The following is a 27,475-nucleotide window of genomic DNA, read 5'->3' as shown; positions in this document are numbered from 1 at the left end:
AGAATATTAAACCCAATATCTCTTCCATCTACTTGGACTTCTAAAGTCCAAGTGTACTATGATATGAGATTTGTCAACACCATTAAAGCACACCCATGAGCACAAGGTTACCAGTTATCCTAGGACAATAAGACTCCATATATACAGACAGTTATGGCAAGGTAATAAGGGGAACCGGTTAATAAGGGGAACCAGTTCACATACCGGTAACCGGTAATGTGAACGTGATCTAAATCTCAAGATTAATACAACGTAAATAAACGTGTGAACTGTATTTGGACACAGGCTAAAAATACCATTGTTTAATCTTATTTATTGTAAATATAAGATGACGAACCAATTCCTGATTGGTACTGGGTAGACATTTTGATTGGTGCTTGTACTTAAGACTGCAAAGTGGGGGGGGGGATCCCTGGGTGACTCAGCGGTTTAGCGCCTGCCTTTGGCCCAGGGCGTGATCCTGGAGACCTGGGATCGAGTCCCAAGTCGGGCTCCCTGTGTGGAGCCCGCTTCTCCCTCTGCCTCTCTATGTGTCTCATGAATAAATAAATAAAATCTTTAAAAAAAAAAAAAAAAAAGACTGCAAAGTAGGTTTGGTGGGGTATGCGATAAAGGATATTGAGGAACAAGGATATTGGTCAAAGGATAGTAAGGAACAAGGTATTCACATGACCTCAAAGTATCATCCCATAGGTAATATACTTTTACAATGAAAAGAGATCTGAAACACAATACCTTAACCAAATGAGCAAAACTTAGCATAACCAAGAATGGAGAAATCAGACATCATGTGTCTCCTGATAGGATGCAATGGGAAATTCACAACTTGACCTACATAATAGTGTAAAACCTAAATCACGAAGAAAAATCAGAGAAATCCAGAGTGGGGGTACGCTACAAGACAATCAACCTCAATTTCTCAAAAATCTTTACAAGATTATAAATAACTAAAGAAACACAAGAAACCTGACATTCAAAAGCAATGTGTTAACTTTGGTTGTAGATCAAAATCAAAGTGGCTATAAAGGACATACATACTGGGACCAATGAAAAAATCTCAATATGGTCAGCATAACTAATTATATTATTGTATCAGTGTTAAATTGCTTAGGTGTGAAAATGGTCTTGTGATTATAAGGAATATGTCTACATTATTAAGAAATACATGCTGAAGTAATTAGTTGTAAGGTAAAAAAAAAATTAATTGTAAGGTATCATTATGTCTACACCTTGTTTTCAAATGATAGAGGCAAAAAAAAAATGTGTATTCACTTATACATGGAGAATGAAACATGGTAAAATGTTACCTGGCAAATCCAAGCAAATCTAATGGGTTTTCATTGTACTAATCTTTCTCTAGGTTTAAAATTTTTCAAAGCACAAGGGAGCCTAACTGGCTCAGTTGGTGCAGTGTCCAACTCTTGAGCTCAGAGTTGCGAGGTCAAGCCCCACACTGGATATACAGTTTGCTTAAAACTAAAATCTTTAAAAAAAAATTTTTTTTTCAAAAAAAAAATAAAGTTGAGATATATAAAAAATTTAGTATATTGTTGAAAAAAGTTAGAAGAGAGGAAGCCTTAATATTCTTATCCCTAACTTCACAATAATAGTAAGCCAAGCTTAGAATTACGAGTTCTTAATACATACTCTCTTCTCCTCGTAGCTAATGAAAGCCTTATCTTCCTCTAACGTTTTATCTAGATCTTCATCAGTAAGTTCACCGTTTTGGTTTTCTTCACCGTTTTCTGGATTCTCAGTTAGATCTTCATCTTCCACCAAGTCTTCTAAACCACTTTCCCATAAAATTGTGGATCTTTTTACATTTAACATTTTATTAACTGAATTATTAATATCTAGCGATGCATCTTGAGAAGACTTGGCAGGTCCAAATGATTTTTCCTGAGAAGAATTTAAAGTGTCTGGAACATAAACCTGTTAAAATATTCAATGTGACTTTTAAAACAGAAAAGGAAAAATTGTCAACTAAAAAATAATTTCACACATTTAAGTCAAATGACAACTCTAGTGTTTAAAAAAGACCTATGCAGAGACAGAACATGAGAGACTCCTAACTAGGGGAAACAAACAAGGGATGGTGGAAAGAGAGGTGGGTGGGGGGGAGGGGGTGACTGGGTGATGGGCACTGAGGGGGGCACTTGATGGGATGAGCACTGGGTGTTATGCTATATGTTGGCAAATTGAACTCCAATAAAAAATAAATAAACAAATACATACATACATACATACCAAAAATCAAAAAAATAAATAAATAAAATAAAATAAAAAATAAAAAAGACCTATGCAAGCAAACATATAAGGACTTCAAGCAAAAGGGCTTCCTGATTAGCCACTATGTGAACTAGACTGATGGCAGAGCAGACAATTCTTTATAAGAATGCTCCTAAATTGGGGGCATCTGGGTGGCTCAGTTGGTTGGGCGTCTGACTCCTGGTTTCGGCTCAGGTCAGATCTCAGGGTTGTAGGATAGAACCCCACGTTGGGCTCCACACTTAGTTCGGAGTCTGCTTGGGTTTCTCTCTCCCTCTCCTTCTGCCCCTCTCCACCATACTTGCTCTCTCTCTCACTCAAATAAATATATAAATCTTTTTTAAAAATAATAATAATAGCAAGGGAAACTCAATCTTGTCAGACGCCTCTTGTCAAATGTTTACATTTTTAATTTTCCATTATTTCCTAGGTTTACAGTTGTAAGTGCAAAATATATTAGCTATGCTGACAAAAAAATGGTTCATATTCTAATAAGAGACTTAACAAAATATGCAGAAATTTGAATATATTTACTTTTTGTGCAATGGCTGAGAATTTTAACACATTGAGCGTTTCATCATAGGCAAAATAACATTGGCTGATGTTGACAATCATGCATATTTTCCCTTTACCATTAAAAAAACTTTGAAAATAGTGGGTCAGTTTACTTTCCCGAAATGGCACATGCTGTTGAAACCTATGGAAAAGATTTCAAAAAACTCTAAATTAAAACAAATCTCATAAAGTAAGAATGCTGATAAATTTTACAAAGAAATAATTAATCTAGCTATCATGGACTTCTAGGTTACTGATTAGTTCTGCCTATGAAAGTCATTTTCTGTTTGTTATTTTCTTTAAATACTGCTAACAATACTAATAATAATAATAACTCACTAGACAAAATGTTAAAAAAAATCACATTGAATTGGGTTGCATTTTCTAGTATAAAGCAATTTTACAATATACACCATGAAATACCTTTACTAAAAATGATGAAGGCTAATTATAATTTGCTCAGTCTAAAATACTAATTAATGCAGAAATCTATCACATCTAGAAGAAAACAATGATTTGTTAAGAATAAAGTGGTCATAGATGCTAATGACCATGAGAAGCTTATTATCTAAAGTGTCTGTTGACATATATTTGCTATGGAAAATATTATGTTTACTTGATGAGTCACTAGCATCAACTGACACTGTTTTTTATTTCAATTTTTTTAATCCAAGAACTCTAAGTATTTCTATTATAATCCATATATTGTCATTATGTAAAAGGTTAAAAACAAAAAAGAATTTTCTAAAACTAAAGTTGAAAGTTTAAATGTTATTAATAATTAATATGCCAGTAGCACTTCAAGTAACACTTACTTTGACTTTTCACTGTTTTTCAAAACATTGATACACTTCCCCAGAGTCAATAAAGAAGTGTTGATGTTACCAGTCTCTCTTAGCCTTTCCCCTTCATTCTGTGTCTTCATGGTTCTTTCTGAACCAGCAAGATCACATAAACACAATCTAAATTAACAAAAAAAAAAAAAAAAAAAACACACAAAAACTATAAAAAGTTCTTCAAAACAGAACAATTCAAAATAATTACAATATATTTTTTAAGAGAGATAGAACGCATGAGTAGGGATGAGGGCAGAGGGAAAGAGAGAACTGTGAGCAGGCTCCATGCTCAGCACAGAACCCTGCACAGGGCTCAATCTCACAATCCTGAGATCTTGACCTGAGCTGAAACCAAAGTCTGACGTTTAACCAACTGAGCCACCCAAGCGCCCCCAAAATAATTACAATTTAAAGAATGCTAAACTTACTCACTGACGCGCATTACACGAGGCATTTCAGAATCTTCAATCTGTAATATTCTAATAGTGAATATGCTGTGACTAAAAGAAAATACAAAAATCAAATGGTATCTTTTAATTTCTGTATTCTAAATAGGCAAAGCAAGCAAAAAAAAAAAAAAAAAAAATCAACATTTATTTCCTAATACCAGCCATACCTCCGGCATTGCATTTTCCAACTAGTTGACAGATATTTCAATCCAATGTTCCATTGTCACCTACATACTAACTCCCTAAAACCAAATACCTATCTCTCATTTAGCCCCAAATTCCTTGAACCCTCTTCTTCTCTTAACATTCAAACTTCAATTAGTGAAATAACATAATAAAATCTCTATTTACTTGCAAAAAATCGTACTATTGGTTAAAATGGTGTATGTGTATATATATATATGTATATACATGTGTATATATGTGTGTGTGTATATATATATACGTGTGTGTGTGTGTGTGTCTGTGTGTGTATATGTATAGCTAATTTTCTTCGAGTAGACACCTAAAGCAAAGCATACATTAGGCCCAAATACAGGATTATCTGGATCCTATACCATCTGCATGCCATTCTGAGCATTGGGGATGGCTCTTTCCCCCCTAAGAGACCACTTGTTTTAAACATCTCACAGCTGTTGGGCAGCCCAGGTGGCTCAGCGGTTTAGTGCCACCTTCAGCCTGGGGCATGATCCTGGAGACCCGGGATCGAGTCCCACGTCAGGCTCCCTGCATGGAGCCTGCTTCTCCCTCTGCCTGTGTCTCTCATGAATAAATAAATAAAATCTTTAAAAAATAATAGTAATAAACATCTCACTGATTAAACTTATTTCCTTTTGTCTCTCATGCCTCAATCCCTTCCTTCAAAAACATCATTCTTTAACCCCTTGAGATGCATATTGCAGGCAACTGTTACAATATTGAGCTTAGATATTCACATATAAAACAACTAAGAGATTCCATGCAAATTAGTAAATTTTGTTAGAACAAGAAATAGTCCTAATAATCTTATGTGTTTAGTGCTCTTCAGTTAAAAGAGTATTTTTTTTATGCCTATGAATTCATTTAACATATCAGAGAACCTACTAATTTAATCTTAAATTAGTTGTATTTACAATAGCACAGAATACCCTGGGTACTTCAAGTTCACATGGCAGGATTTCCTCTTTACCTCCTACTAGAAGCATTGTTTAGCTTTGTGAAGGCAACACTCTGGTGCTTTATTCCTAGTTTTAAAAGTCTATATGCTTCTTTGGAATCAGACACTTGAATCCACTGTAGATCTTTAAAAAATAAAAGAGGACACATATCACTTTAGAAAAACAGCATTGTTGTACAATGTAATCTTTTTGGAGATTTGTAACCTCTTTTCCCAAAGACATAATGAAATCTTTTAATAACACCCCTTAGGTGGAATCCATTCAGCTATTTCACATTCCACTAGAAAAATGATATACAAAAAGAAGGACATTCGAATTATTTTCCAATATTTAAGTTATAAAAACACAGATAAATGTTTTTCAACAGTAGGCTAAAGAGAAAATTAAAAATAAAAAAGATTACTTAGAATTAAACATCCAGGGGAAAAAAAAAAAAAAAAAGACAAAGCATATTGTGAACTACACCTACAAAATTACCTAGATGTGAGATACTGCAGACTACAATTCCTAAGTGAATCATGAAGCCAAATTTAAAGTCATACCCGGCACTTTATAAAAGAGAAGTAGAATACAGAAAAACATCAAAGTGCATTCTTTGTACTAAGAGTAAGCATAATTATTCTGAGTTGTAAATATGTATACATATATATACACACATGTGAGTACAGGTCATGATGTTAATATGTATGTATGTACTTCCTACTTTGAGCAGTGGTTTTAAAAAGTTGAAAAAAACACCACTGTGGAAGAACAGAAACATTTCCATAGATCCACGGCAGCTATAAAGTAACAGAATAATGTGAACACCAACACACACAGCTCTTCCCAGAATCCCATCAATGATATTCAAGCAAAGCAGTATTTACATTGACCCCTATACATTCAGGTTTAATTAACATACCAAAACACACTTCCAAAGCACAAACTTTTTTTTATAATGTTGATGTTAATAATATAAAAGTTTTCGATCTCTAGTTTGATGTAACAAAGATTAGAAAGAAACTTCAGAACAATAAGATAAAAAGCACTCATTACTATACCTTTTATAAAAGAATAGCCCTTTACATCTTGCGAAAGGCGTAGTATCTTTCTCTTTTGGAACTTAGATAATACGGGAACAAACAAGTCATAAACACATTCATTGTAAATCTCAAAGAAAGAAACCCACACAGAAAATTTTATATTATTATTCATATTCAAGCTAGCTTGTTCACAGTCTTTCATTGATTCTTCAGACTCTGGGATATTCAAAGAGTTTGTTAAACTTCCTACAAAAAATACAAAAGAATAATCACAAAATTAAGAAATTGACTAAAAATGAGATGAGACAGATCAAGACTCCTAGACTCGAAAAACTAATTATCCTTAATCTTTTTAACCAGCAATGTAAAACACTTTTTGGACCAAAGCAGATGTTTAAAAAAAAAAAAAAAAAAAATGTGTATTAACCAAAGGTTGGCTTCTTTTTATCTTTCTTTTCTTTTTTGAAAGAATGCCAATGGGGCAGCCCAGGTGGCTCAGCGGTTTGGCACCACCTTCAGCCCAGGGCATGATCCAGAGACCCACATCGGGCTCCCTGCATGGAGCCTGCTTGTCCCTCTGCCTGTGTCTCTGCCTTTCTCTCTCTCTCTGTTTCTCATGAATAAATAAAATCTTACAAAGAAAAAAAAAGAAAGTTAAAAAAATAAAAAAAGAAAGAATGCCAATGAACCAAACTGACGTTACATGTAAAAGACAAAGAAAAAATATTATCTCTTGAATTCTAAATGAAAGTTACAAGTGAAAGGAATTCTCTGTGATATTAAATCCAAATAAAACTTTACAGTGTTATTTCATATTGTTATGTACCATTTTCTAAGAATTACTGTGATTAAAAAAATTAAATCATTAGGAGTGATTCAAAAATTAAAAGCTACAAGTGTATTTCATATAATCAACATTTGAAAAGTAAATGGAGAAAGGAAACCTTACCATAAAGACTTTCATAACTATCATTCTGCATCACAACCTAAAAGGAACAACATTTTTTTAAGTTAAATACCATTTTTAGTTGAGATTAAATAGCCAGTATATCATATCTATCCGAGAAAGTCACTAACCAAACCACAACCTTTCATCTACTCAATTCAAAGACTTATTAATCCTTTCCCCTAGTTAAATAACACAGTCTCATAATAAGAAATCTGGGAAACTACAGAAAAGTATTAAAAAGAATATCATCTCAAAAAAAATAAATAAATAAAAATAAAAAAATAAAAAATAAAAAGAATATCATCACATCCCTGTCACTCACAATTATTAGTAATATTTCAATATGTTCCTTCCTATCATTTTCCCCACATTTATTACATTGAAAGCTTTTACTTTTACTCGCTGTAATTAAAAATTATTTGTAAACAAATAATGGTGGCTATGTAACTGAATAGATGTGAAATGACTTAATTATTCTATCAAGAATATTTAGATTATTTACAAAGTTTTGTCAGTAAAAATAATACTAAGATAAAAATCTTCATTTATAATTTTTTTCTTCTGCATTCTAATTATTTCCTTAGGACGTATCCCTAAGTGTGAATTAGTGGATAAAAAAACATGGAAAATGTTTTTAAAGTCCTACAGTACTGCCAAACTCCTTTTAAAAACACATTTTACAATGTACGAAAGCATGATTTCATTTTTTAAATATTTTAATAGCTTCGTAGGTAATACAATGTTTTAACTGGATAACTTGTAAGACAAATTTTTTTCATTATTAATGACTTCAATTTCCTCTAAGAGGGGCACCTGGGTGGCTCAGCGGTTGAGTGTATGCCTTCGGCTCAGGTCGTGATCCCAGAGTCCTGGGATCAAGTCCCACATCAGGTTCCCTGCAGGGACCCTGCTTTTCCTTCTGCCTATGTCTCTGTCTCTCTGTCTCTCATGAATAAATAAATAAGATCTTTAAAAAAAAAAAATCCTGTAATTACCTACTAATCTCTATAATTTTTAAACTATTTTAATTCAGAAATCATAATCATGGACTCTGGGCTTTGAACTCCACTGAGCAAAAAATCTTTTATTACTTTGAAACCCTGATTTCTAAATCTTAAAAAAGAAAAACCCCACCAAAAAAAAAATAAATAAAAAAAAATAAATAAAAAATAAAAAAAAGAAAAAAGAAAAAAAAAAAAAAGAAAAACCCCACCAATATTTTGCAACTATCTATAAAAATTGTTAATAGTTTTAACAATCTTGAAGAGGATAAATGTCTGAAAAAAAAAACATAAAATCCAAAAGAAACAGGAAGAATAGACAAATATACCTTTACAAAAAGCATTTTGTGAAAAACTACTAGAGAAAAGAGACCAATACATAACCTAACAGATAAATGTTATAAGAAAGTTTCACTTTTTACTTCTCATATCCCTTGTTTATTAGATTTTGTGTGTACAAATTACTTTTACTTCTATAATTTTAAATTTTAGTTTTAATTTTTAAAATTTACTTTTTAAAAAAATTTTGAATCATTACAGAACTATTTCTACAACAACCAAAAAAGATTTTAGAACCATTTACATTTGTATTGTTTAAACATTTCTGCTATTTGTAAGATATAAGGCAAAAAGAGAAGTCTTCAAACAAATTTATATTTTTCTTTAAAAAAAAAAAAAAAAAAAGACAACCAACCATCACCAACACCACCAGGAAATATTCTAATATAGGCTGAAACAAAGTAAAGAGCTTATAAAAGATCATGATGTATATATTTTTCACATACTAGACTACTTCCATACCTCTTTAATTTGCCGAAGCAATGCACTTTTGCTAGCAACCTCTTCTTTCTCTTGGTATGGTGATAACCGTAAATATTCTCTAGATCTATGTGGTTTAAGGTTCATCTTTGTATATAGTCTTTCCTGAAGACTATCAAATAATACATTCAAAGTTCGCGGCAGAATACCAATATTTTCTTCTGTGCCTGTGAAAAGAATTTTTGTTTTATACTCGCTTAGAGTAGTAGGAAAGTGCAAATGTTCCTGGATTACCAATGCTCCTTTTATACCACCAACAAGCAAGAATGGACAACTAAGACAAAAGCAAGAGAAGCTGAAGGATTATTCAGTTTTCCATCACTTTGCTATTCATTGTATAATGGGTATTTTATCAACTATTATACTGATGCAAACCTGAAATTTTACATTGAGATCACGCCATAAGATTTGCAATTACCCATAATCACAACGTATAAAAGTAAACAAAATGCCAAAATGATTCCCTGGGTATCCATACTTAATTCACTGCATCACATAAATCCTTTTCCTGAACTTTTATCATCTAATAATTCTCTATCATACTGGGAAAGTAATTTCACAAATGAATTAAATCAACCTGAATCAAAAGCCACTGGCAGGGATCCCTGGATGGCGCAGCAGTTTGGCGCCTGCCTTTGGCCCAGGGCGCAATCCTGGAGACCCGGGATCTAGTCCCACATCGGGCTCCTGGTGCATGGGGCCTGCTTCTCCCTCTGCCTGTGTCTCTGCCTCTCTCTCTCTCTGTGACTATCATAAATAAATAGATAAATAAATACCTTAAAAAATTTAAAAAGAAAAAAAAAAGCCACTGGCAATACACATTCAATATGCTATTACTATCAGAGAGGGTGACAGAACATGAGAGACACCTAACTCTGGGAAACGAACAAGGGGTGGTGGAAAAGGAGGTGGGCGGGGGGTTGGGGTGACTGGGTGACGGGCACTGAGGGGGGCACTTGACAGGATGAGCACTGGGTGTTATGCTATATGTTGGCAAATTGAACTCCAATAAAAAGAAATTTAAAGGAAATATATATGCTATTACTATTAAAAATGGAGCAAATGTACGAGGTAATGGAAACATAATTACATGGAAGTATTATGAGAATGAGTAAACATTAGTGCTTTTTTCTTTTCTGGCAAAAATAATACATATTACCTTGAAACGTATACGTTTTTCCTGAATTGGTTAGCCCATAAGTAAAAATCAGCCGACTTTGTCCTTTCAAGAGGTCCTTCACTGGCTGCATAATGCAACCCTGGAAGAATTCCTTCTGTGTAGTTTCTGGGCCAAAAACCTAATAAGCATTTTTTAAAACAAGTCTTTTTAGAAAATTCAAGTAAATGTTTACAATCAATTCTACCCTATAACTCATGTTTTAACAAAATTTATTTTTTTAGGTTTATTTATTTATTTAAGTATCTCTACAGCCAACCAACATGGGGCTAAAACTCATGACCCTGAGATCAAGAGTTGTATGTTCCCCCAACTAAGCCAGCCAGGCACCCCTCATGTTTCAAAAATTTAAAAGATTTCTTTTGGGATCCCTGGGTGGCGCAGCGGTTTGGCGCCTGCCTTTGGCCCAGGGCGCGATCCTGGAGACCCGGGATCGAATCCCACGTCGGGCTCCCGGTGCATGGAGCCTGCTTCTCCCTCTGCCTGTGTCTCTGTGCCTCTCTCTCTCTCTGTGACTATCATAAATAAATAAAAATTTAAAAAAAATAAAATAAAATAAAATAAAATAAAATAAAATAAAATAAAATAAAATAAAATAAAATAAAATAAAAGATTTCTTTTATAAGATACACTTAAGATAGGTGCCATAGCCCCAACTCTCACAAATATACATAATAGTTTACTGTCAAAAAGTTTTCAAGATAGAAATCCAACCTAGTAAATCAAGTTTTCATTGAAAATTTAAAAGTACATCTCTTAAAACAAAAAGGGTTTAAAAAACACTATACAGGAATTTATTCCCTTCCAATTACATATTTACAAACCTGAAATTTGGGTTCTACTCTTAAGAAAAAAAATACCATACAAGTGCCTAACACCTAAGTCCCACAAGCACATGATATATATATATAGTTCATTATATATAATTATGTAGCTATTTAGCCTAAGCCAAATTTCTTCTACTTAAAAGAAAAATCTTCAGTTTCACATAAGTACTTACCTTGGAGAAAGTAAATTTCTGTGCCATCTGCCCAGAGCTTTTCTCACTTAACCGACCAAGGATGCTCTGAGGATCTTTCAGCAAAAGAGTCTGTGAGTCCAACATATACACACAGCCCTAGAACACATACATACGTACATGCATACATACATAAATAAAGTCCCACAATAAATATATAAAAACAATGGTATTTTGTCCATTTAATTAAAGTAAAATCCAGTTAAAGTCAACACAAACCTCAGACTCGTGTTCTTTTTCTGACTGTGTAAATGGTCTTATCCGAAGATAAACCTGGAGATAATCTTTGGATTCCAAACTATTTGCCTTAAAAAGAACAAAATAACTGTATTTTTAAAATGCAAAATATGGCTTTTCAGAAATCACCTTTCTTTAAAGTGGCTATTACATAACAAGCTGAGACTATACAGAACCTCTAAGCAAACAGTGATTCTTCTGTTTGTAACCGTTTTCTACGTCTAAAGAGAAGTAAATCTGCTTTAAAAAATATACCACAAAAGACTCAGTTTCCTCTACCTTTTATATTTATACTTGAAGTTTACAATATATCTCTTTTCCATAAGATCCTAACCTTTACACTAAACACAAATAACAGGGCTCTAAGTCACTAAAACACAGTATTCTAGAATAAACAACATGCAACCAGAATAGTCTATTATCCCAAATGTTCAATTCTATCCAAAAAATTTTTTTTTTTTTTTTTTTTTTTTTTTTGCTCTACAGCATTCTCTTTATTCCTGACTTTGGGAAGAAATGAGTTTAGCTCATTTTTAAAAGTAATTCTAAAGAAATGTGGTTTTTGTCCTAAGTAAAAAGGAAACAATTACTAAATACAACTTGCTAAAAAAAACACACAAAAACTAGAAAATCTTAACATAGTTGAATATCTATTAAAGAAATTCAACTTATATTCAAATAAACAAAATAATTCCCAAAAAACCTCCCAGCCTTGGTAATTCACTAGCCTAACTTCTCTCAAACACTTTAGGATAAATCGTACAAATCACAGAGAGGCCTTCAAGAAAATAAAGGGAACACTTTTCAACTAATTTTGAGTATGAAATAAACTTCACACCACCATCTGACAAAGATATCCCCAGAAAAAAATTCCAGAATAATATCCCTAATTAAGACACGTGCAAAAATTCCCTAAAAAGTATTAACCAATATATAAAATAGAATAACATATCCTGACCAAAAATGTTTTACCTCAGAAATGCAAGGTCAGTTTAGCATTCAAAAATCAATTTATGGGCAGCCTGGGTGGCTCAGCAGTTTAGTACCACCTTCAGCCCAGGGCGTGATCCTGGGGACCTGGGATCAAGTCCCACATCGGACTCCCTGCATGGAGCCTGCTTCTCCCTCTGCCTGTGTCTCTGACTCTCTCTCTCTGTCTCTCATAAATAAATAAATAAGTAATCTTTTAAAAAATCAATTTGGGTAAATAACCGTATTTTAAAAAAATAAAGAAATGTTTATCCCTACCAGATGTAAAAAAGTGGGGGGTGGGGCATTTGAATGATTACATGAAATTGACGTAAGTATTCAACATCCATTCATAATAATTCACAGCAAAGTAGAATAGACAGGAATTTCTTTCAGACAAAGGGCATTTATAAAAATCTACAGCTAATATCATCCTTAATGATGAAAGACTGAATCTAAGATGAATAGCAAGGTAAGTAACAAGACAAGGATTTCTGCTCTCACCGTTGTTTTTTTTTTAATTTATTTATTCATGAGAGACACAGAGAGGCAGAGACAGAGGCAGAAGAGAAGCAGGATCCCCGCGGGGAGCCCGATGAAAGACTCTATCCCAGGACCTGAGATCAGGACCTGAGGCGAAGGCAGATGCTCAACCACTGAAACACCCAGGTGCCCTGCTCTCACCATTTTTACTCAACTCTGTACTAGAGGTTCTAGTAAATGTAATCAGGAAAAACGAGAGAGAGACAGAGAGAGAGGAAGAGAAGAGAGAGAAGAGAAGAGAAGAGAAGAGAAGAGAAGAGAAGAGAAGAGAAGAGAAGAGAAGAGAAAAGAGAAGAAAAGAAGAGAAAAGAAAAGAAAAGAAAAGAAAAGAAGAGAAAAGGAAAGGGCATCCAGATTGGGGAAAAAAAAAATTCTCTTCATTCACAGACATTAACATTTATATATAAAAATCAACCAGAATCTACAAAAACGTTACTAGAACTATTAAATGAGTTTAGCAATATAACAAAATACATGATCAAAATGCAAAATCAATTATTCTTTTATATATTGGGAAGAAAGTCAGAAACAGATTTTAAAAACCAATACTATTTGGAATAGCATCAAAAATCATGAAATACCTAAGGGATAAATCTGACAAAAGATGTGAAAGACCCATGCTCTGGAAACTGCAAAACAGTGTTCAAAGAAATTAAAGGAGACTAAAAGAAATTGAGATACACCTTGTTCACTGTTTGGTAAACTCAATATTGTTATCAATTCTTCCAAAACTGAACTACGGATTCAATGCAACTGCAATCAAAATCCCAAGAGGCATATGTTGTGGCAACTGACAATCTCATTTAAAAATTCACATAGTGGAAAAAAAAAAAAAAAAAAAAATTCACATAGTGGGCAGCCCGGGTGGCTCAGTGGTTTGGCACTGTCTCCAGCCCAGGGCGTGATCCTGGAGACCCTGGGATCGAGTCCCACATCGGACTCCCTGCAGGGAGCCTGCTTCTCCCTCTGTGTCTCTGACTCTCTCCCTGTGTCTCTCATGAATAAATAAAATCTTTAAAAAAAAATAATAAAAATAAAACAAATAAAAATTCACGTTGCATTCACTGATGACCTCTACCTCTGAAACTAATAATATGCTATATGTTAATTTACTGAATTTAAATTTTTTAAAAATCTAAATAAAATCTTTAAAACAGAAACAAAATTATAAATAATAAACAAACAAACATGGAAATGATACTGAGGTCCAAGCAACCGCAATACATACAGAAAAAACTTTAATGATAAAAGCTACATTTTCACGCCCAGCTTGTTTTCTTTTTTCTAAAATGACAGAATGTCCAGCCCATTTATGGAAACCTGGTAACCACATAAGTATATTTCTTATTGGCCTCTTCTGTCCATACCAGCTCCTAAACTGTCAAAATAATTCTGCTGAGAGATTTTCAATGAAAGGGGAAGAAAAGGAATGGGTTTTAATTTCAGGAAAATTGAACAAATATAACACTCTTTTCAGCATATCTTGCAAACCTACTCACTACAAATAAAGTATACGCATTTTAAAGTTTCAAAAAAAAATTTTTTTAAGATTTTTTTTTATTTACTTATTCATGAGAGACACAGAGAGAAACAGAGAGGCAGAGGCACAGGAGGCTCCATGCACGGAGCCCAATGTGGGACTCAATCCTGGGTCTCCAGGGTCACGCCCTGGGGCTGACGGCGGCACTAAACCGCTGAGCCACCCAGGCTGCCCTCAAAAAAATTTTTTAATTAAAATTCACATAGCGGGGCACCTGGGTGGCTCACTTGGTTAAGCATCCAACTCTTGATTTCAGCTCAGGTCCTGATCTGAGCTCAGGTCCTGATCTCAGGGTCCTGAGTTCAAGCCCTGCCTGGAATGGAGCCTACTTAAAAAAAAAAAAAAAAATCCAACAGGAATGCAAAGTATCTAGAATAGTCAAAACAGCTATGAAAAAGAAATTTGGTGGGCTAACATAACACACCTGATTTCAACACTACAGTGATCAAAATGGTGGGGTACTGGCAGAAAGACAGACAAATCAATGAGACAGAATACTCAGAAATAAACTCCCACATAGGACATCTGATTTATGATAAATATAGAAAGGAAATGCAGTACAGAAAGCACAGCTTTTTCTACAAATCATGCTAGAACTGGATACTTAATACGTAAAAAAATAAGAATTTGGATACACACCTCACATTGTATATAAAAATTAATTCAAAATGGATCATATCCTAAATATAAAATAAATCCGTAAAACTTCTAAAAGAACACACAGAAGAAAATCTTTGTGACCTTGAGTTAGGCAAAGATTTCTTAAATATGAAACCAAAAGGACAATCCATAATAGAAAGAAATGATAAAGTTAAAACTTTTGTTCTTCAAAAAACACTATTATGGGATAACAGGCATGCCACAGACTAGGAAAAAATATTTACAAAGTACGTATCTGATAAACAGATGCAGCTGAAAATATAAAGAACACTTAAATAATAATATAAAAACAACCAAATTTTTTTAAATAGTCAAAGATTTAAATTGACACTTAACCAAAAATACACTAGTGACAAATAATTACATGAAAACATATTTAACATCTTTAATTAATAAGTAAATGCAAATACCAACATGATGGCAACACATCTACTAGAACTACTAAGAATAAAGACTGCCCAGAAAAGCCAATATAAAATTGAAGGAGAAAAACAAAGCTGGAGGACTGACGCTATCCAACTTCAAGACATACTATAAAGCTACAGTAATTAAGAGAGCATGGAATTTGCAAAAGAACAGAAACAATGAAACAGAATATAGAGCCCAGAAATAGATGCACATAAATACAGTCTACTCATCTTTAACAAAGAAGCAAAGTAGGGGGATCCCTGGGTGGCTCAGGGGTTTAGCGCCTGCCTTCGCCTTAGGGCATGATCCTGGAGTTCCGGGATCGAGTCCCATGTGGGGCTCCCTGCTTCTCCCTCTGCCGATGTCTCTGCCTCTCTTTCTCTCTGTCTCTCATGAATAAATAAATAAAATCTTAAAAAAAAAAAAAAAAAAAAAAAAAAAAGCAAAGCCAATACAATGGAGCAAAAACAAGTCTTTTCAACAAATGGTGCTACAACAACTGAATATCCACATGTAAAATAATCAACCTAGAAAAATTAATCTTTGACACCTTGCAAAAATTAACTTAAAATGGATACAACTCTAAATCTAAAACACAAACTACTAAAATCCTAGAAAATCCAAATGACCTTGAGTTTGACAATGACTTTTTAGATTCAACATCAAAGGCATTCCCTAGCTTGTAAGCAATACAAAATCAGGCCACTGCTTATGGATCCTCGTGTTAAGTGAAAGAAGGCAGACATAAAAGACTACATAATGCATGGTTCCATGTATATACCAAGAGGTACTTCTCCTTTGCTCCCTTCTTTACTTTCTTTCTTGATTTTTTTTTTTTTTTTTTTTTAAGATTTATTTATTTGGGCAGCCTGGGTGGCTCAGCGGTTTAGCGCCACCTTCAGTCCAGGGCATGATCCTGGAGACCTGGGATCAAGTCCCACGTCAGGTTCCCTGCATAGAGCCTGCTTATCCCTCTGCCTGTGTCTCTGCCTCTCTCTCTGTGTGTCTCTCATGAATAAATAAAATCTTAAAAAAAAAAAAAAAAGATTTATTTATTTATTTGAGGGGGCATGCATAAAGAGGAGGAGAGAGAGAATCCCAAGCAGACTCCCACTGAGTGCAGAGCCTCCATGTAGGGCTTGATCCTATGACCCTGAGATCATGACCTGAGCTGAAATCAAGAGTTGGATGCTCAACTGACTGAGACACCCAGGCAACCCTCTTTCTTGATTTATGATTAAATGAGCTCACGTTAAAAAAAAAAAAAAAAAAAACCTCACATATGATATTAATTATTCTTTTTATTTATGTTCTCTTTCCCCTTCCATTATTCTTTATAAAATGGGTTAGTCCATCTCTCTAAGGCATCAAAATTAACACAAAAATGTAACAAATAGAATATAAATGGATTGAAAAATAAATATATAAGAAATAGAGCCTAGAAGCACCTGGGTGGCTCAGTCAATTAAGTGGCTGATTCTTGATTTCCGCCCAGATCATGATCTCAGGCTCCAGGTCCAGCTTGGGAGTCTGCTTATAGTTCCTTCTTCTTCTTCCTCTGCCCCTCCCCCTGCTCAAGCACGCGCGCTCTCTCTCTCTCTCACTCTCTCTCCATCTCTTAAATAAAAAATTAATAAATAAGGGACACTTGGGTGGCTCAGCGGTTGAGCATTTGCCTTTGGCTCAGGTTGTGATCCCAGAGTCCCGAGATCGAGTCCCACATCAGGTTTCCTGCATGAAACCTGCTTCTCCCTCTGCCTATGTCTCTGCCTCTCTCTCTGTATCTCTCATGAATAAATAAAATCTAAATAAATAAATAAATAAAGTCTAGAAAGACACACAACAAACAGTAGAAGTAGGTAGGGTGTAGAAGGAAGGACTTTTACTTTTTAAACACAATTCAGTTATTTTAACTGAGGCCTGCAATTCCTAGGGGCATAGTGGAATATTTTACATTTCTGAGGAAATCACAGCAGTATTTAACATATGCTGAACACCATGAACTATTAGCTCAAAGTTCAACATTAGACCACACTACTTCTTTTATTGTCTTATCGTGGTGAAGTTTTTTCAGTGCTGTGATAAAAAAAAAAAAAAAAAAACCACACACACACACACAAGTACTATCCCAAAACAAAGAGGAATAGTTACAAGGTTGGCAATATCTAATCTGATTCCAAAGCTTGAAAGGCTATGAAGTATCCTAAAGGTATTATCATTACAGTAAATAACTGTAGTAATTAAAGAATAATTTTTTTACATTTACATTAATTGTTGTCAAATGGCTCTTGGTTAAGGTATAAATAGTTACATATTAAGTTGTTTGGATCTACTCCTTGGAAGAACTGTTACCTATTTAGGGTGCCATGAAAAAAATTACTGACATAGAAGGTTGCCTCAAACCCACAAAGTCTGGAAAGCTCTGATCATACATGTCTGCAAGTGTGTGTGGGCCACACACATTTTCACTAAATCATGATAATCAACATAATATTTTTCTAGTACTTACCTCAGTGCTTGAAGCAACTAAGGAAAATTCACGAGAGAGATTAAGCTTAATGCCATCAAAATTTATTTCCGAAGGTCTTGCAATTGGGTCAGCACTAAACACATAAGATGGTCTAAGCACTCCATCTTGATTTAAATTAGATTCCATTCTGCAAGAATGACAGAATTTTAGATAACTTTAATAAATTAGCATATAAGCCACCCATTGTCTAAGAAATCTGAGTCCAGATCACTACTTATCCCCATATAGCCAGATTTCCAGAGAAGGAAAACATTACATTGCTTCATCTATGAAGCATGGAAAAGATGCTGACCCATGGAAAAGACTAATGATCAAATTATTTAGATTCTGAAACAAAAAATATTGGACACACCTTCTCATGGCTATTCACATGATCCAAACAGGTAGATCCATCCAAAGAGATTTCGTAAGTAAAGGCAGTCTATTAATGAAGACAGTATAAATCATTCAATCTCTGCCTGAAATACTCTCAAAAATCAAATGAGAGTAAATTATAATCTTGTGTTATTCTGGTTATTCAATGTCTTCGGAGAATGTTACTTCCAAATTTTGTAATGTTTTAGCGTTTAGAAATTAAACTCCTTTATCTCGACAATTGAACTTTTTCAACTGAATTCTTCCAAATAATGCAAGCGAAACAGTGTATGTAAACACATTCAAAACAGTACCAGACACACTGTAAGTCTTAAAAATTAAGGTGAATATGGAATACTGCATCAAAATGTTACAACTAAATTAAAAATCAAGTTACTAATAAAGGTATACTTAAGGTAACATTAACTAAAAAAAATTTAACATTCTGATACTTATTGACAATCCACTAAGTGTCTATGCCAGGGAGAAAGAGAGCTCCCTGCTGTTCTCTGACAATATTATGAAATATCCAAAATGGTGACTCCCAAACTACAGTTCCTGGCTCAGAAAGGTAGTAATGAGCATCCATACGTGTTATATAAAAAAGCCAAAGATGGCTCCTGTATATTGGCCCTCCCTATGTCGTTTACTTCTTCACAGAAGACCGGAAACATTCATTCAAAAGCCTATTAGGTGCCAGACTCAAATTTTTACACATCATTTTGCTTTCACTATAGCCCAAATAACCTTTTGGTTTTTTAAGTCATTAGAGCCTAAGTTTGCACATCCCATGAAACTGCACACAACTTGTACTGATCACAAACTCAGGACTATAAAGACCAAGCCACTGATGTCAGTTTTCTGACCCCAGGATCCCCCGTTGTGCAGCTGTGCAAAATCACTTAAGACCATAACCCGTAAATTTAATTCTTCCTCCCCCCTCCTCTCCCAACTCCCTAGTTCCCTTGCCTTTTTCCCCTTCTAGATGGTGGGCCCTCACTCTAGCTTCTGGAAGGTCCCATGCTGTGGGGGATTTCCCCTGCATGCAATCCTATCAAAGTGCTACTCCAATAAAGCTCCTTGTGTGATAGGGCCACACTGTGGTCATATCTCTTCTCTGTGATCAGCCCTAAAGCCCACAAACTCAATACAACAAGGTTGTTTTTGTTTTTCTGTTTTTCCTAAATCTCAAAAAGACAAAGGAAATTATTTACCTTCAACAAAGTCCAGCAAACTGCAGGTATCAACCAACTATACACTTACAAAGTTAAGTGTCTTGGTTGCTTTTGTATTTACTGTATTAATCAATGACATAATAAAAATGGGATAATTATGTCAATGCTGCTTGACAGAATATTTCAAACATGTCATGTATAGGTGAAAATTAAGAAAAGGGTATCTGTTAGAGTAAAAGTAACCACTCATCTAGAACATGGGGGAAAGTTTGCCCCCAAAAGAGTTTGTAAAAACATTTAAGCACTGGCTTGACATTACATTAACTCAGATTTTATGGAAATGCCCAGGAAATCAGAAGATAGATTCCCCTCTTTTCTTTCAATTAATTTTTGGTCTCAAAAGAAGCCTATCACCTAACTGATGTGTCCTTTATATGATTTTACAACTTGGGTCTTGGACTTATAATAAAAGATATATACTGTTACCTCTGCTTCCGAGTAAACATGCTACCTCGTTTTAAAAACAAAGACAAACCTGAAGCTTTAAGCAAGAATTGCTTAAGGCATGAACTTGTGCCAACTAATCCCTCAGCAAGAATATTAGTTTGTCGGGCGAGAATCACCGAAGCTTCAGGAAGTGGAACGAGTTGGGGGCAACATTCTAAACATGGGGATGCGAGCAGTCATTAAATTCGCCTCGTACACACCCGTCCACTTGGTACTGCAAAACCTAAGGGCAAGCCCCAGGCAGCGGCAACAGCCTGGAAATAAACGCACAGACCGCCACCACAGCGCTCCGCGCAAAATGAGGTCTTATCACCTGCCAAGCAAACTACCCACCTCGGGGATTCAGAATTAAATAAGCTTGTTAAGGGAGGTCTAGGCCTCAATAACAGCAGCAAAGCAATAATGAAACATTAACGACTGCAAACACTTGGTGTCTACTACATACTGGCACGGTTTCTGCAACTTTACGTATTATTTTATCTTTAGAAGAGCCTTTACTACCCCTTTAACAGATGACCCAGAGAGATTAAATATGTTGCTTTGTCTCATTCACGTAACATGCGGTGGAGACAAGATTTAAGCCCCAACCCAAGCAGTATGGCTCAACCCTACGCTGCGCAGGCGGGGCCCACGGTGCCCCAGAAGCGCCCATAGCTCTACAACCCAGGTCCTGAGAGGAATCTCAGGGGCACCGCGATCCCCACGGGAAGGTACTCACATGTCAGTGCCGTCTCCCAGCCTCAGGCAGCGTATGTGCACAGTCACCCACCTCCTTCCTCGCACCCTCAACTGGGCGGACCCCTTCACCTGCAAAGTTGCCCGGCCGGCCTGACCTGCGCGCAGCGCCGCGATGTTTTCCTTTTCAAATTCAAACAATGGCGGCGAAGCCGCCGCACGGAACGCTGGGAGTGGGCGGGACTTCCGGAACGGCGCCCCGGAGCGCAGAAGCTCGCGCAGTGGGCTTCCCGCCCGCTCCCGGAAGAAGCTTTCAAATCTGGGGCGGGTCTCCGAACGCCGGCCACGGCTGGGCCGAGGGGCTGGTGGGCGGCCGGGTGGGGAGAGGCCGAGCTTCCCGCAGTCAGGTGTGCGGTGCGGAGCGGGGCGCTGCCTGGCGGCCGCGGCGGCTGCCCCTCCGTCGGCACGGACGCCCATCTCAGCACCATCCCGGAGACGAGACGTAGCAAAAGCCTGGAAGTGAGGCCGCGGCCGCTGCCGCTGCACTTAGCCCCGTGACTTCCCCAGGGACCGGCGGAGGAATGGGAGCCAGCCTCGGCCCGGCCCGGGCCCTGCGGGCAGCAGCAGGCTTCGCGTCCCGAGGGCCGCTTGGAACTAGCGCTGCCCGCAGCCGGAGGCCACTTCCCTCCCTGCCTGACCCCGCCTGTCATCCTCAGCGGCCCTCGTGGACAGACGACAGGAGTTTCTTCCGGAATAGACTTTTACAGGCACTTTCTTTTTCCTTTTTTCCTTTTCTTTTTTGCCATTCTGAAAATATAAAGCCTCTACCGATGCCAGGCGCAGTGCTAAATTCCATGCATATGCAGGGTCTTTGCCCAGAATCTAAGGCCAGTACAGCTTCTCTGCTTCTTTTAAAGTGAACTTCTTCTTTCGAGGGTGGTGCTGTCATGTCCATGACAAGCATTTATTATTTAGGCCATCTGTGCTTGATTTTAAAGAAAAATAACTGCTAAGGTTAATTGAACGTTTACCTTGTGCCAGTCATGGTATTAAGCATATAAAATGGATCATTTTACTAATTCTGAGAACAGCCCTTTGAGATAGGTACTTTATCTGCATTTTATAGATTCCAAGGAAACGGAGTTCATGTGGTTAAGTAATTCATTAAAAAGCATATGGCTGTTAATGGAGGAGCTTGGATTTGAAGTCAGCAAAATGATTTCAGAGACTCAGCCTCTTACATGTGGTTTTATTTTTTACTATTTTACCTGGTTAGGAGCAGTTTTAAAATACCTACTCTAATGAGCTTATCATTTTATATATCGCCCTCAATTTCCCCCTCCCCTAGCCAACTTCCCACTATCGCCTCATTCAGTTCACCTTCTTTCCCCCACAAAAATAATCATTTGAAGTGAACCCGTTTGGAGCAAAGGAGAGGATGCAGGGCCAGCAGTTAAAATGAACAGAGAAAGTAAATGTAAAAGGGAAGAAAGGAGGAAAAATAAAATAAAAACTATATTTTCCTGTCCGGGCTGGAACTCAAGTCATTAGCGGGCTCTGTGTCAAAGTCTCCATTGTTCTTTCAGGCAAGTCTACCCCTAAATCGGTGTTTCTTGTCCTACCTCATGATATCGTTATTACTTTTTTTTTTAAGATTTTATTTATTTATTCATGAGAGACACAGACAGACAGACAGAGAGGCAGAGACAGAGCAGGCTCCATGCAGGGAGCCCAATGTGGGACTCGATCTCAGGTCCCCAGGATCACACCCTGGGCTGAAGGCAGTGCTAAATTGCTGAGCCACCCAGGCTGCCCTACTTTTTTTTTTTTTTTTTTTTTAAGATTGTATTTATTTACTTATTTGGGAGAGAGAGCACCCACGTGCACAAACTGTGGGGAGGGGCAGAGAGAGGGAGAAGCAGGCCTCACACTGAGCAGGGAGTTCAAAGGCAGGGCTCAATAATAGGACCTGATGTCAGGACCTGAGCCCAAAGCAGATGTTTAACGACTGAGCTACCCAAGGGCCCCTACCTTTATTGCTTTTACTAGATGTTATTGATTCCAGCTCTTGAAAACCTGCTATGTACCAAACACTAGGCTGTAAGTTAGGCAAACAGTTAAGGAGAGCAAGCAAAATAGACACTAACCCTCAAGGAGTTTACATTCTAATGAGAGACAATCAAGTTAAAAAATACACATAATTGGGATGCCTGGGTGGCTTGGTGGTTGAGCATCTGCCTTTGGCTCAGGTTGTGATCCCAGGGTCCTGGGATCAAGTCCCACGTTGGGTTCCCTGCAGGAAGCCTGCTTCTCCCTCTGCCTCTGACTGCCTCTCCCTCTGCTTGTGCTCTCTGTCAAATAAGTAAATAAAATCTTTAAAAAAAAAAAAAAAGAAGAAGAAGAAGGAAAGAAAGAAAAATTAGCTGAAAATGGTTACCTATGGAGGTGGGACGGTTTGCAAGGACTAGTAATCACAGAGCGGCTTCTCTGAGTAATCTTTTTTTTAAATATAATTTTGCCTTTTCAAAACATTAAATCTAAAGCAATCTTTTTTTTAAATATAATTTTGCCTTTTCAAAACATTAAATCTAAAGCCATGGAAATAAAAGAAAGTCCTAAAATTTAATACAAAGAGAGAAATGAACATACTTGAGTATCAAATTGCCAGTATAACCAGACAGAGAAAAAAATGTTCAGTCAATTAATTGAGCACAATACCCACTGAACCGGAGTTAGGAGTTGTGAGATACAGCTTAAGAGCAAAAAAAAAAAAAAAAAAAAGTACAAAGAAATTAATAACTTCACTTAGTGGATTTGATGTTGAAAGGGGTATTGATGTAGTAATTTTGAAACTACCATGCATGCATTATATGAAGAAGCAAACTAGTAAGTATATTCATGTTGCTTGGAACCTAGGTTCTCACTGTGGGAGAAGGAAGATAACAAATATGGACTGATAGAAGCTGAGGAAGAATCCCATAGTGTTGGATTTGAACTGGTGTAATAGAATAAAGTTACATTTTTTCTTTAATCCTAATTGATCCATTGACAGAGCCTTGAGGCATGGAAAGCCTGACACCTGAGTAAGAACAAGCACACCTAGCATCAAGCTACCCGCATGGTTTCTAAACACCATTCATCACTAAAAGGAATCAGTGCCCCTTAGAGAGAAGACTGATTCACATCTGGAGCAGCAGGAAATTACAAAGTGAGCCCAGAATGTTCTTGTCAGAAAACAAAGAAGTCCTGAGAGATTTTTTAAGTTCTCTGCATGAAAAAAAGAGGGAGAACTGAAATAAAAATGAAAAGTTCTTTACATGAGAATGCCAGTTCATGAATACAAATGAAACAATAAATAGAAAATCCCCATTTTGCAACTCCCAATATAAAAATTGATATGGGGATGCCTGGGTGGCTCAGCGGTTGAGCATCTGCCTTTGGCTCATGGCATGATCCCAGGATCTGGAGTTGAGTCCCACATCGAGCTCCTTTCATGGAGCCTGCTTCTCCCTCTGCCTAGGTCTCTGCCTCTCTCTCTCTGTCTCTTTCTGTGTCTCTCATGAAAAAATAAAATCTTTTAAAAATAAGTAAATAAATAAAAATTGATATGGGTAAGCCTTATCAATATGTGCTGAATAGTGGATGAAAGATACCGAATGCACACAGAAGGCGTGATCTGGTTAGGTCGGGGGCGCCTAGCTGTCCTGTGTCCCCTACATTGGGCGCAAACTGTGAGGCTTTGAAGTTGGCCGTCAAGATGTTGCGTGTGGTGGGCTGGAACATCAATGGGATCAGGAGACCCCTGCAAGGGATGCTATATAAGGAGCCCAGCAACTGTGCTGCCATGGCCATGGGGCACATTTTGGACAAGCTAGATGCCGACATCGTCTGCCTTCAGGAGACCAAAGTGATCAGAGACTGGTCAGACAGCACTGGTCAGTGCTGACAGAGCCCCTGGCTGTCATTGAGGGCTATAACTCCTATTTCAGCTTCAGCCGCAACCGCAGTGGCTATTCTGGTATAGCTGCCTTCTGTAAGGACAGCACTACTCCCATGGCTGCTGAAGAAGGCCTGAGTGGCCTACTTGCCACTCATAATGGGGACGTGGGTTGCTATGGAAACATGGATGAATTCACCCAAGAGGAGCTTTGGGCTCTGGATAGTGAGGGCCAGGCCCTCCTGACACAGCATAAGATCCAGACATGGGGGGAATGCCTGGGTGGCTCAGTGGTTGAGCATCTGCCTTTGGCTCAGGACGTGATCCCGGAGTTCCGGGATTGAGTCCCACATCAGGCTCCCTGCATGGCACCTGCTTCTCCTTCTTCTGCCTATGTCTCTGCCTCTCTCTGTGTCTCTCATGAATAAATAAAATCTTTAAAAAAAAAAATCCAGACATGGAAAGGAGAAGACCTTGACCCTAATCAACGTGTACTGCTCTCGCAGATGCTGGGAAACCTGAGCAGCTGACCTTTAAAATGTGCTTCTATCGCTTACTGCAGATCCAAGCAGAAGCCCTCCTGGCAGCTGGCAGCCATTCTGGGTGACCTGAATACAGCCCACTGCCCCATTTACCATTGAGATGCAGTCAACCTGGAATGCTTTGAAGAGGACCCAAGGCGCAAGTGGACGGACAGCTTGCTCAGTAACCTGGGATGCCAGGCTGGGTCCCATGTCCAGCCCTTCATTGATAGCTACCGCTGCTTCCAGCCAAAGCAGGAGGGGGCATTCACCTGCTGGTCAGCAGTCAGTGGTGCCCACCATCTGAATTATGGCTCCCGGCTTGATTATGTGCTGGGGGACAGGACCCTAGTAATTGACACCTTCCAGGACTCCTTCCTGCTGCCTGAGGTGATGGGCTCTGACCATTGCCCTGTGGGTGCAGTCTTGAGTATGTCCTCTGTGCCAGCAAAACAGTGCCCACCTCTATGCACTTGCTACCTCCCTGAGTTTGCAGGCACCCAGCTCAAGATCCTTCGCTTCCTAGTTCATCACAAACAAGATCCTGTGTTTAAGCAATCAGTGCTGCAACTCAGCAAATAAACCCAGGTACAGATGCACCAAAACAAAGCCCATGTGTGCTCAACCAGGCTTCGGCCAAGTCAAACTGGCTCTAGCAGAGGCCAAAAAAACCTGACAAACTATTTCCAGCCATCCTCTAATCATCCCCAAGTTTCTCCTAACTTGGAGCTTCCTAGTGTGGGTGCCCTCATGACCCCAAAGACTCCAGGAGAGGAGGTAATGGCCACAGTGGTGGAGGGGCAAGTCAGTGCTTCAGAGGCCAAGGATGAGAAGGAGGTATGGACCTCTTTTTGGAAGTCTTTGCTTGGGGGGGCCCCTGCCCATGCCCCTCTGTGGGGGCCACAGGGAGCCATGTGTGATGCAAACTGTGAAGAAGCCGGGAAGCAATCTGGGCTGCCGCTTCTATATGTGTGCTAGGCCCCAAGATCCTCCCACTGACCCTTCCTCCCACTGTAACTTCTTCCTCTGGAGCAGGCCCAGCTGAACCAACCCAGGCCTATGGATGTCTGGCATCGTCAACCCTGTATGTAATTTGAGGCCAGCTCCCTCCTAAGTTGCCTATTCCTCCTTCCCCAAAGATTCCTCTTCCTCTTTACTTCCTGAAGAACCCTTCCCTTTCCTTTCTCTCTTCCTCCTTTAAGGCCTCTCTTTCTCTTCTTCCTGCCTAGTTCCTACTCATTGGTGAGCTTCTTGTTCCTTAATGCTGTGACCCAGCTCTCCACTCCACTTCCCACCTTCCTGTCAGAAGTGCACAGGAACCAATTGTCCCAGGACATTGATTTTAAACCCCTTTCTTGTTGAGAAATATATCTGTGTCTAAACAAAACAAAACAACAACCGCAAAAAAAGATGCCAAAATCATGGGCCGAAACATTGTTGGGGAACAGGACATTAACATTATCTCTAAGAATGTCCTAGAGATTAATTCATAATCATAAAGGGGAAGGGTAATTTTACAACATAGAGATTTATTTATTAGATACCTTAACCAAATGAGGAAACTTAGCATCACTAATAACAAAGCAATATATCACCTGATAATATCTGTGCCATAAATGTTTACCCTAAATCTAATTATGAGGAAACAAAACAAAAATAATATAGAACACTTTACAAGATAGCAGACCTAGGTTCTTCAATAAGTGTCAGAGGAAAAGTGTCAGTATCAGGGGGAAAAAAAAAAAAAAAAAACCAAGATGGAGGATTGCATTAGTCAGGAGACAAATGTTAAAAATGAAATTCATAAATCTTAATTGCTTCATAGTTTCATAGTTGGGTTTTTTTTAAAGAAGTAACTACAGAAAAACATATTGTAGACAATTGGAGAAATTTAAATATGGACTATAAAATGATACTGAATCGGTATTAAATTTTTTGCCATGTGGTAATTTGTGACTATGTAGAAAATTGTTTTGGGAAGATATTTGCTTCGATATTCAGCAACGTACCTTCAAAAAAATTGGCAAGGGATGCCTGGGTGTCTCAATGATTGAGCATCTGCCTTGGGCTCAGGGTGTGATCCCGGGTCCAGGGATGGAGTCCCACATCAGGCTCCCTATGAGGAGCCTGCTTCTCCCTCTGCCTCTCTCTCTCTGTGTCTCTCATGA

The 27,475-nt window shown here is 37.6% G+C and overlaps 1 protein-coding gene and 1 pseudogene across 5 annotated transcripts in view; one reads left to right on the top strand and one right to left on the bottom strand.

Annotated features, from left to right (window-relative positions):
- Positions 1-21,062, bottom strand: part of KIF20B (kinesin family member 20B) — an 80,645-nt gene extending 59,583 nt beyond the window's left edge. For 4 of the 5 annotated variants that reach the window (XM_038578168.1, XM_038578170.1, XM_038578171.1 and 1 more), the window contains exons 1-14: positions 20,893-21,062; positions 18,491-18,559; positions 18,118-18,265; positions 11,471-11,557; positions 11,234-11,350; positions 10,216-10,354; positions 9,039-9,223; positions 7,237-7,273; positions 6,306-6,533; positions 5,277-5,388; positions 4,088-4,159; positions 3,639-3,785; positions 2,803-2,965; positions 1,648-1,932 (exon numbers count right to left, since the gene is read on the bottom strand). In XM_038578168.1, the coding sequence (XP_038434096.1) occupies positions 1,648-1,932; positions 2,803-2,965; positions 3,639-3,785; positions 4,088-4,159; positions 5,277-5,388; positions 6,306-6,533; positions 7,237-7,273; positions 9,039-9,223; positions 10,216-10,354; positions 11,234-11,350; positions 11,471-11,557; positions 18,118-18,265; positions 18,491-18,498 (1,728 nt within the window). In that variant the 5' untranslated portion in view covers positions 18,499-18,559; positions 20,893-21,062. The remainder of the gene's footprint in view (positions 1-1,647; positions 1,933-2,802; positions 2,966-3,638; positions 3,786-4,087; positions 4,160-5,276; positions 5,389-6,305; positions 6,534-7,236; positions 7,274-9,038; positions 9,224-10,215; positions 10,355-11,233; positions 11,351-11,470; positions 11,558-18,117; positions 18,266-18,490; positions 18,560-20,892) is intronic. The other variant, XM_038578169.1, reaches the window with a different exon arrangement.
- Positions 21,063-24,523: 3,461 nt separating this feature from the next.
- On the top strand, positions 24,524-26,652 carry LOC100683422 (annotated as a pseudogene).
- Positions 26,653-27,475: the final 823 nt, after the last annotated feature.

The sequence above is a fragment of the Canis lupus genome, chromosome 28 (assembly GCF_011100685.1).
Source record: "Canis lupus familiaris isolate Mischka breed German Shepherd chromosome 28, alternate assembly UU_Cfam_GSD_1.0, whole genome shotgun sequence".
Taxonomy (NCBI): Eukaryota; Metazoa; Chordata; class Mammalia; order Carnivora; family Canidae; genus Canis; species Canis lupus.
This window is presented reverse-complemented; position numbering and strand designations above follow the sequence as displayed.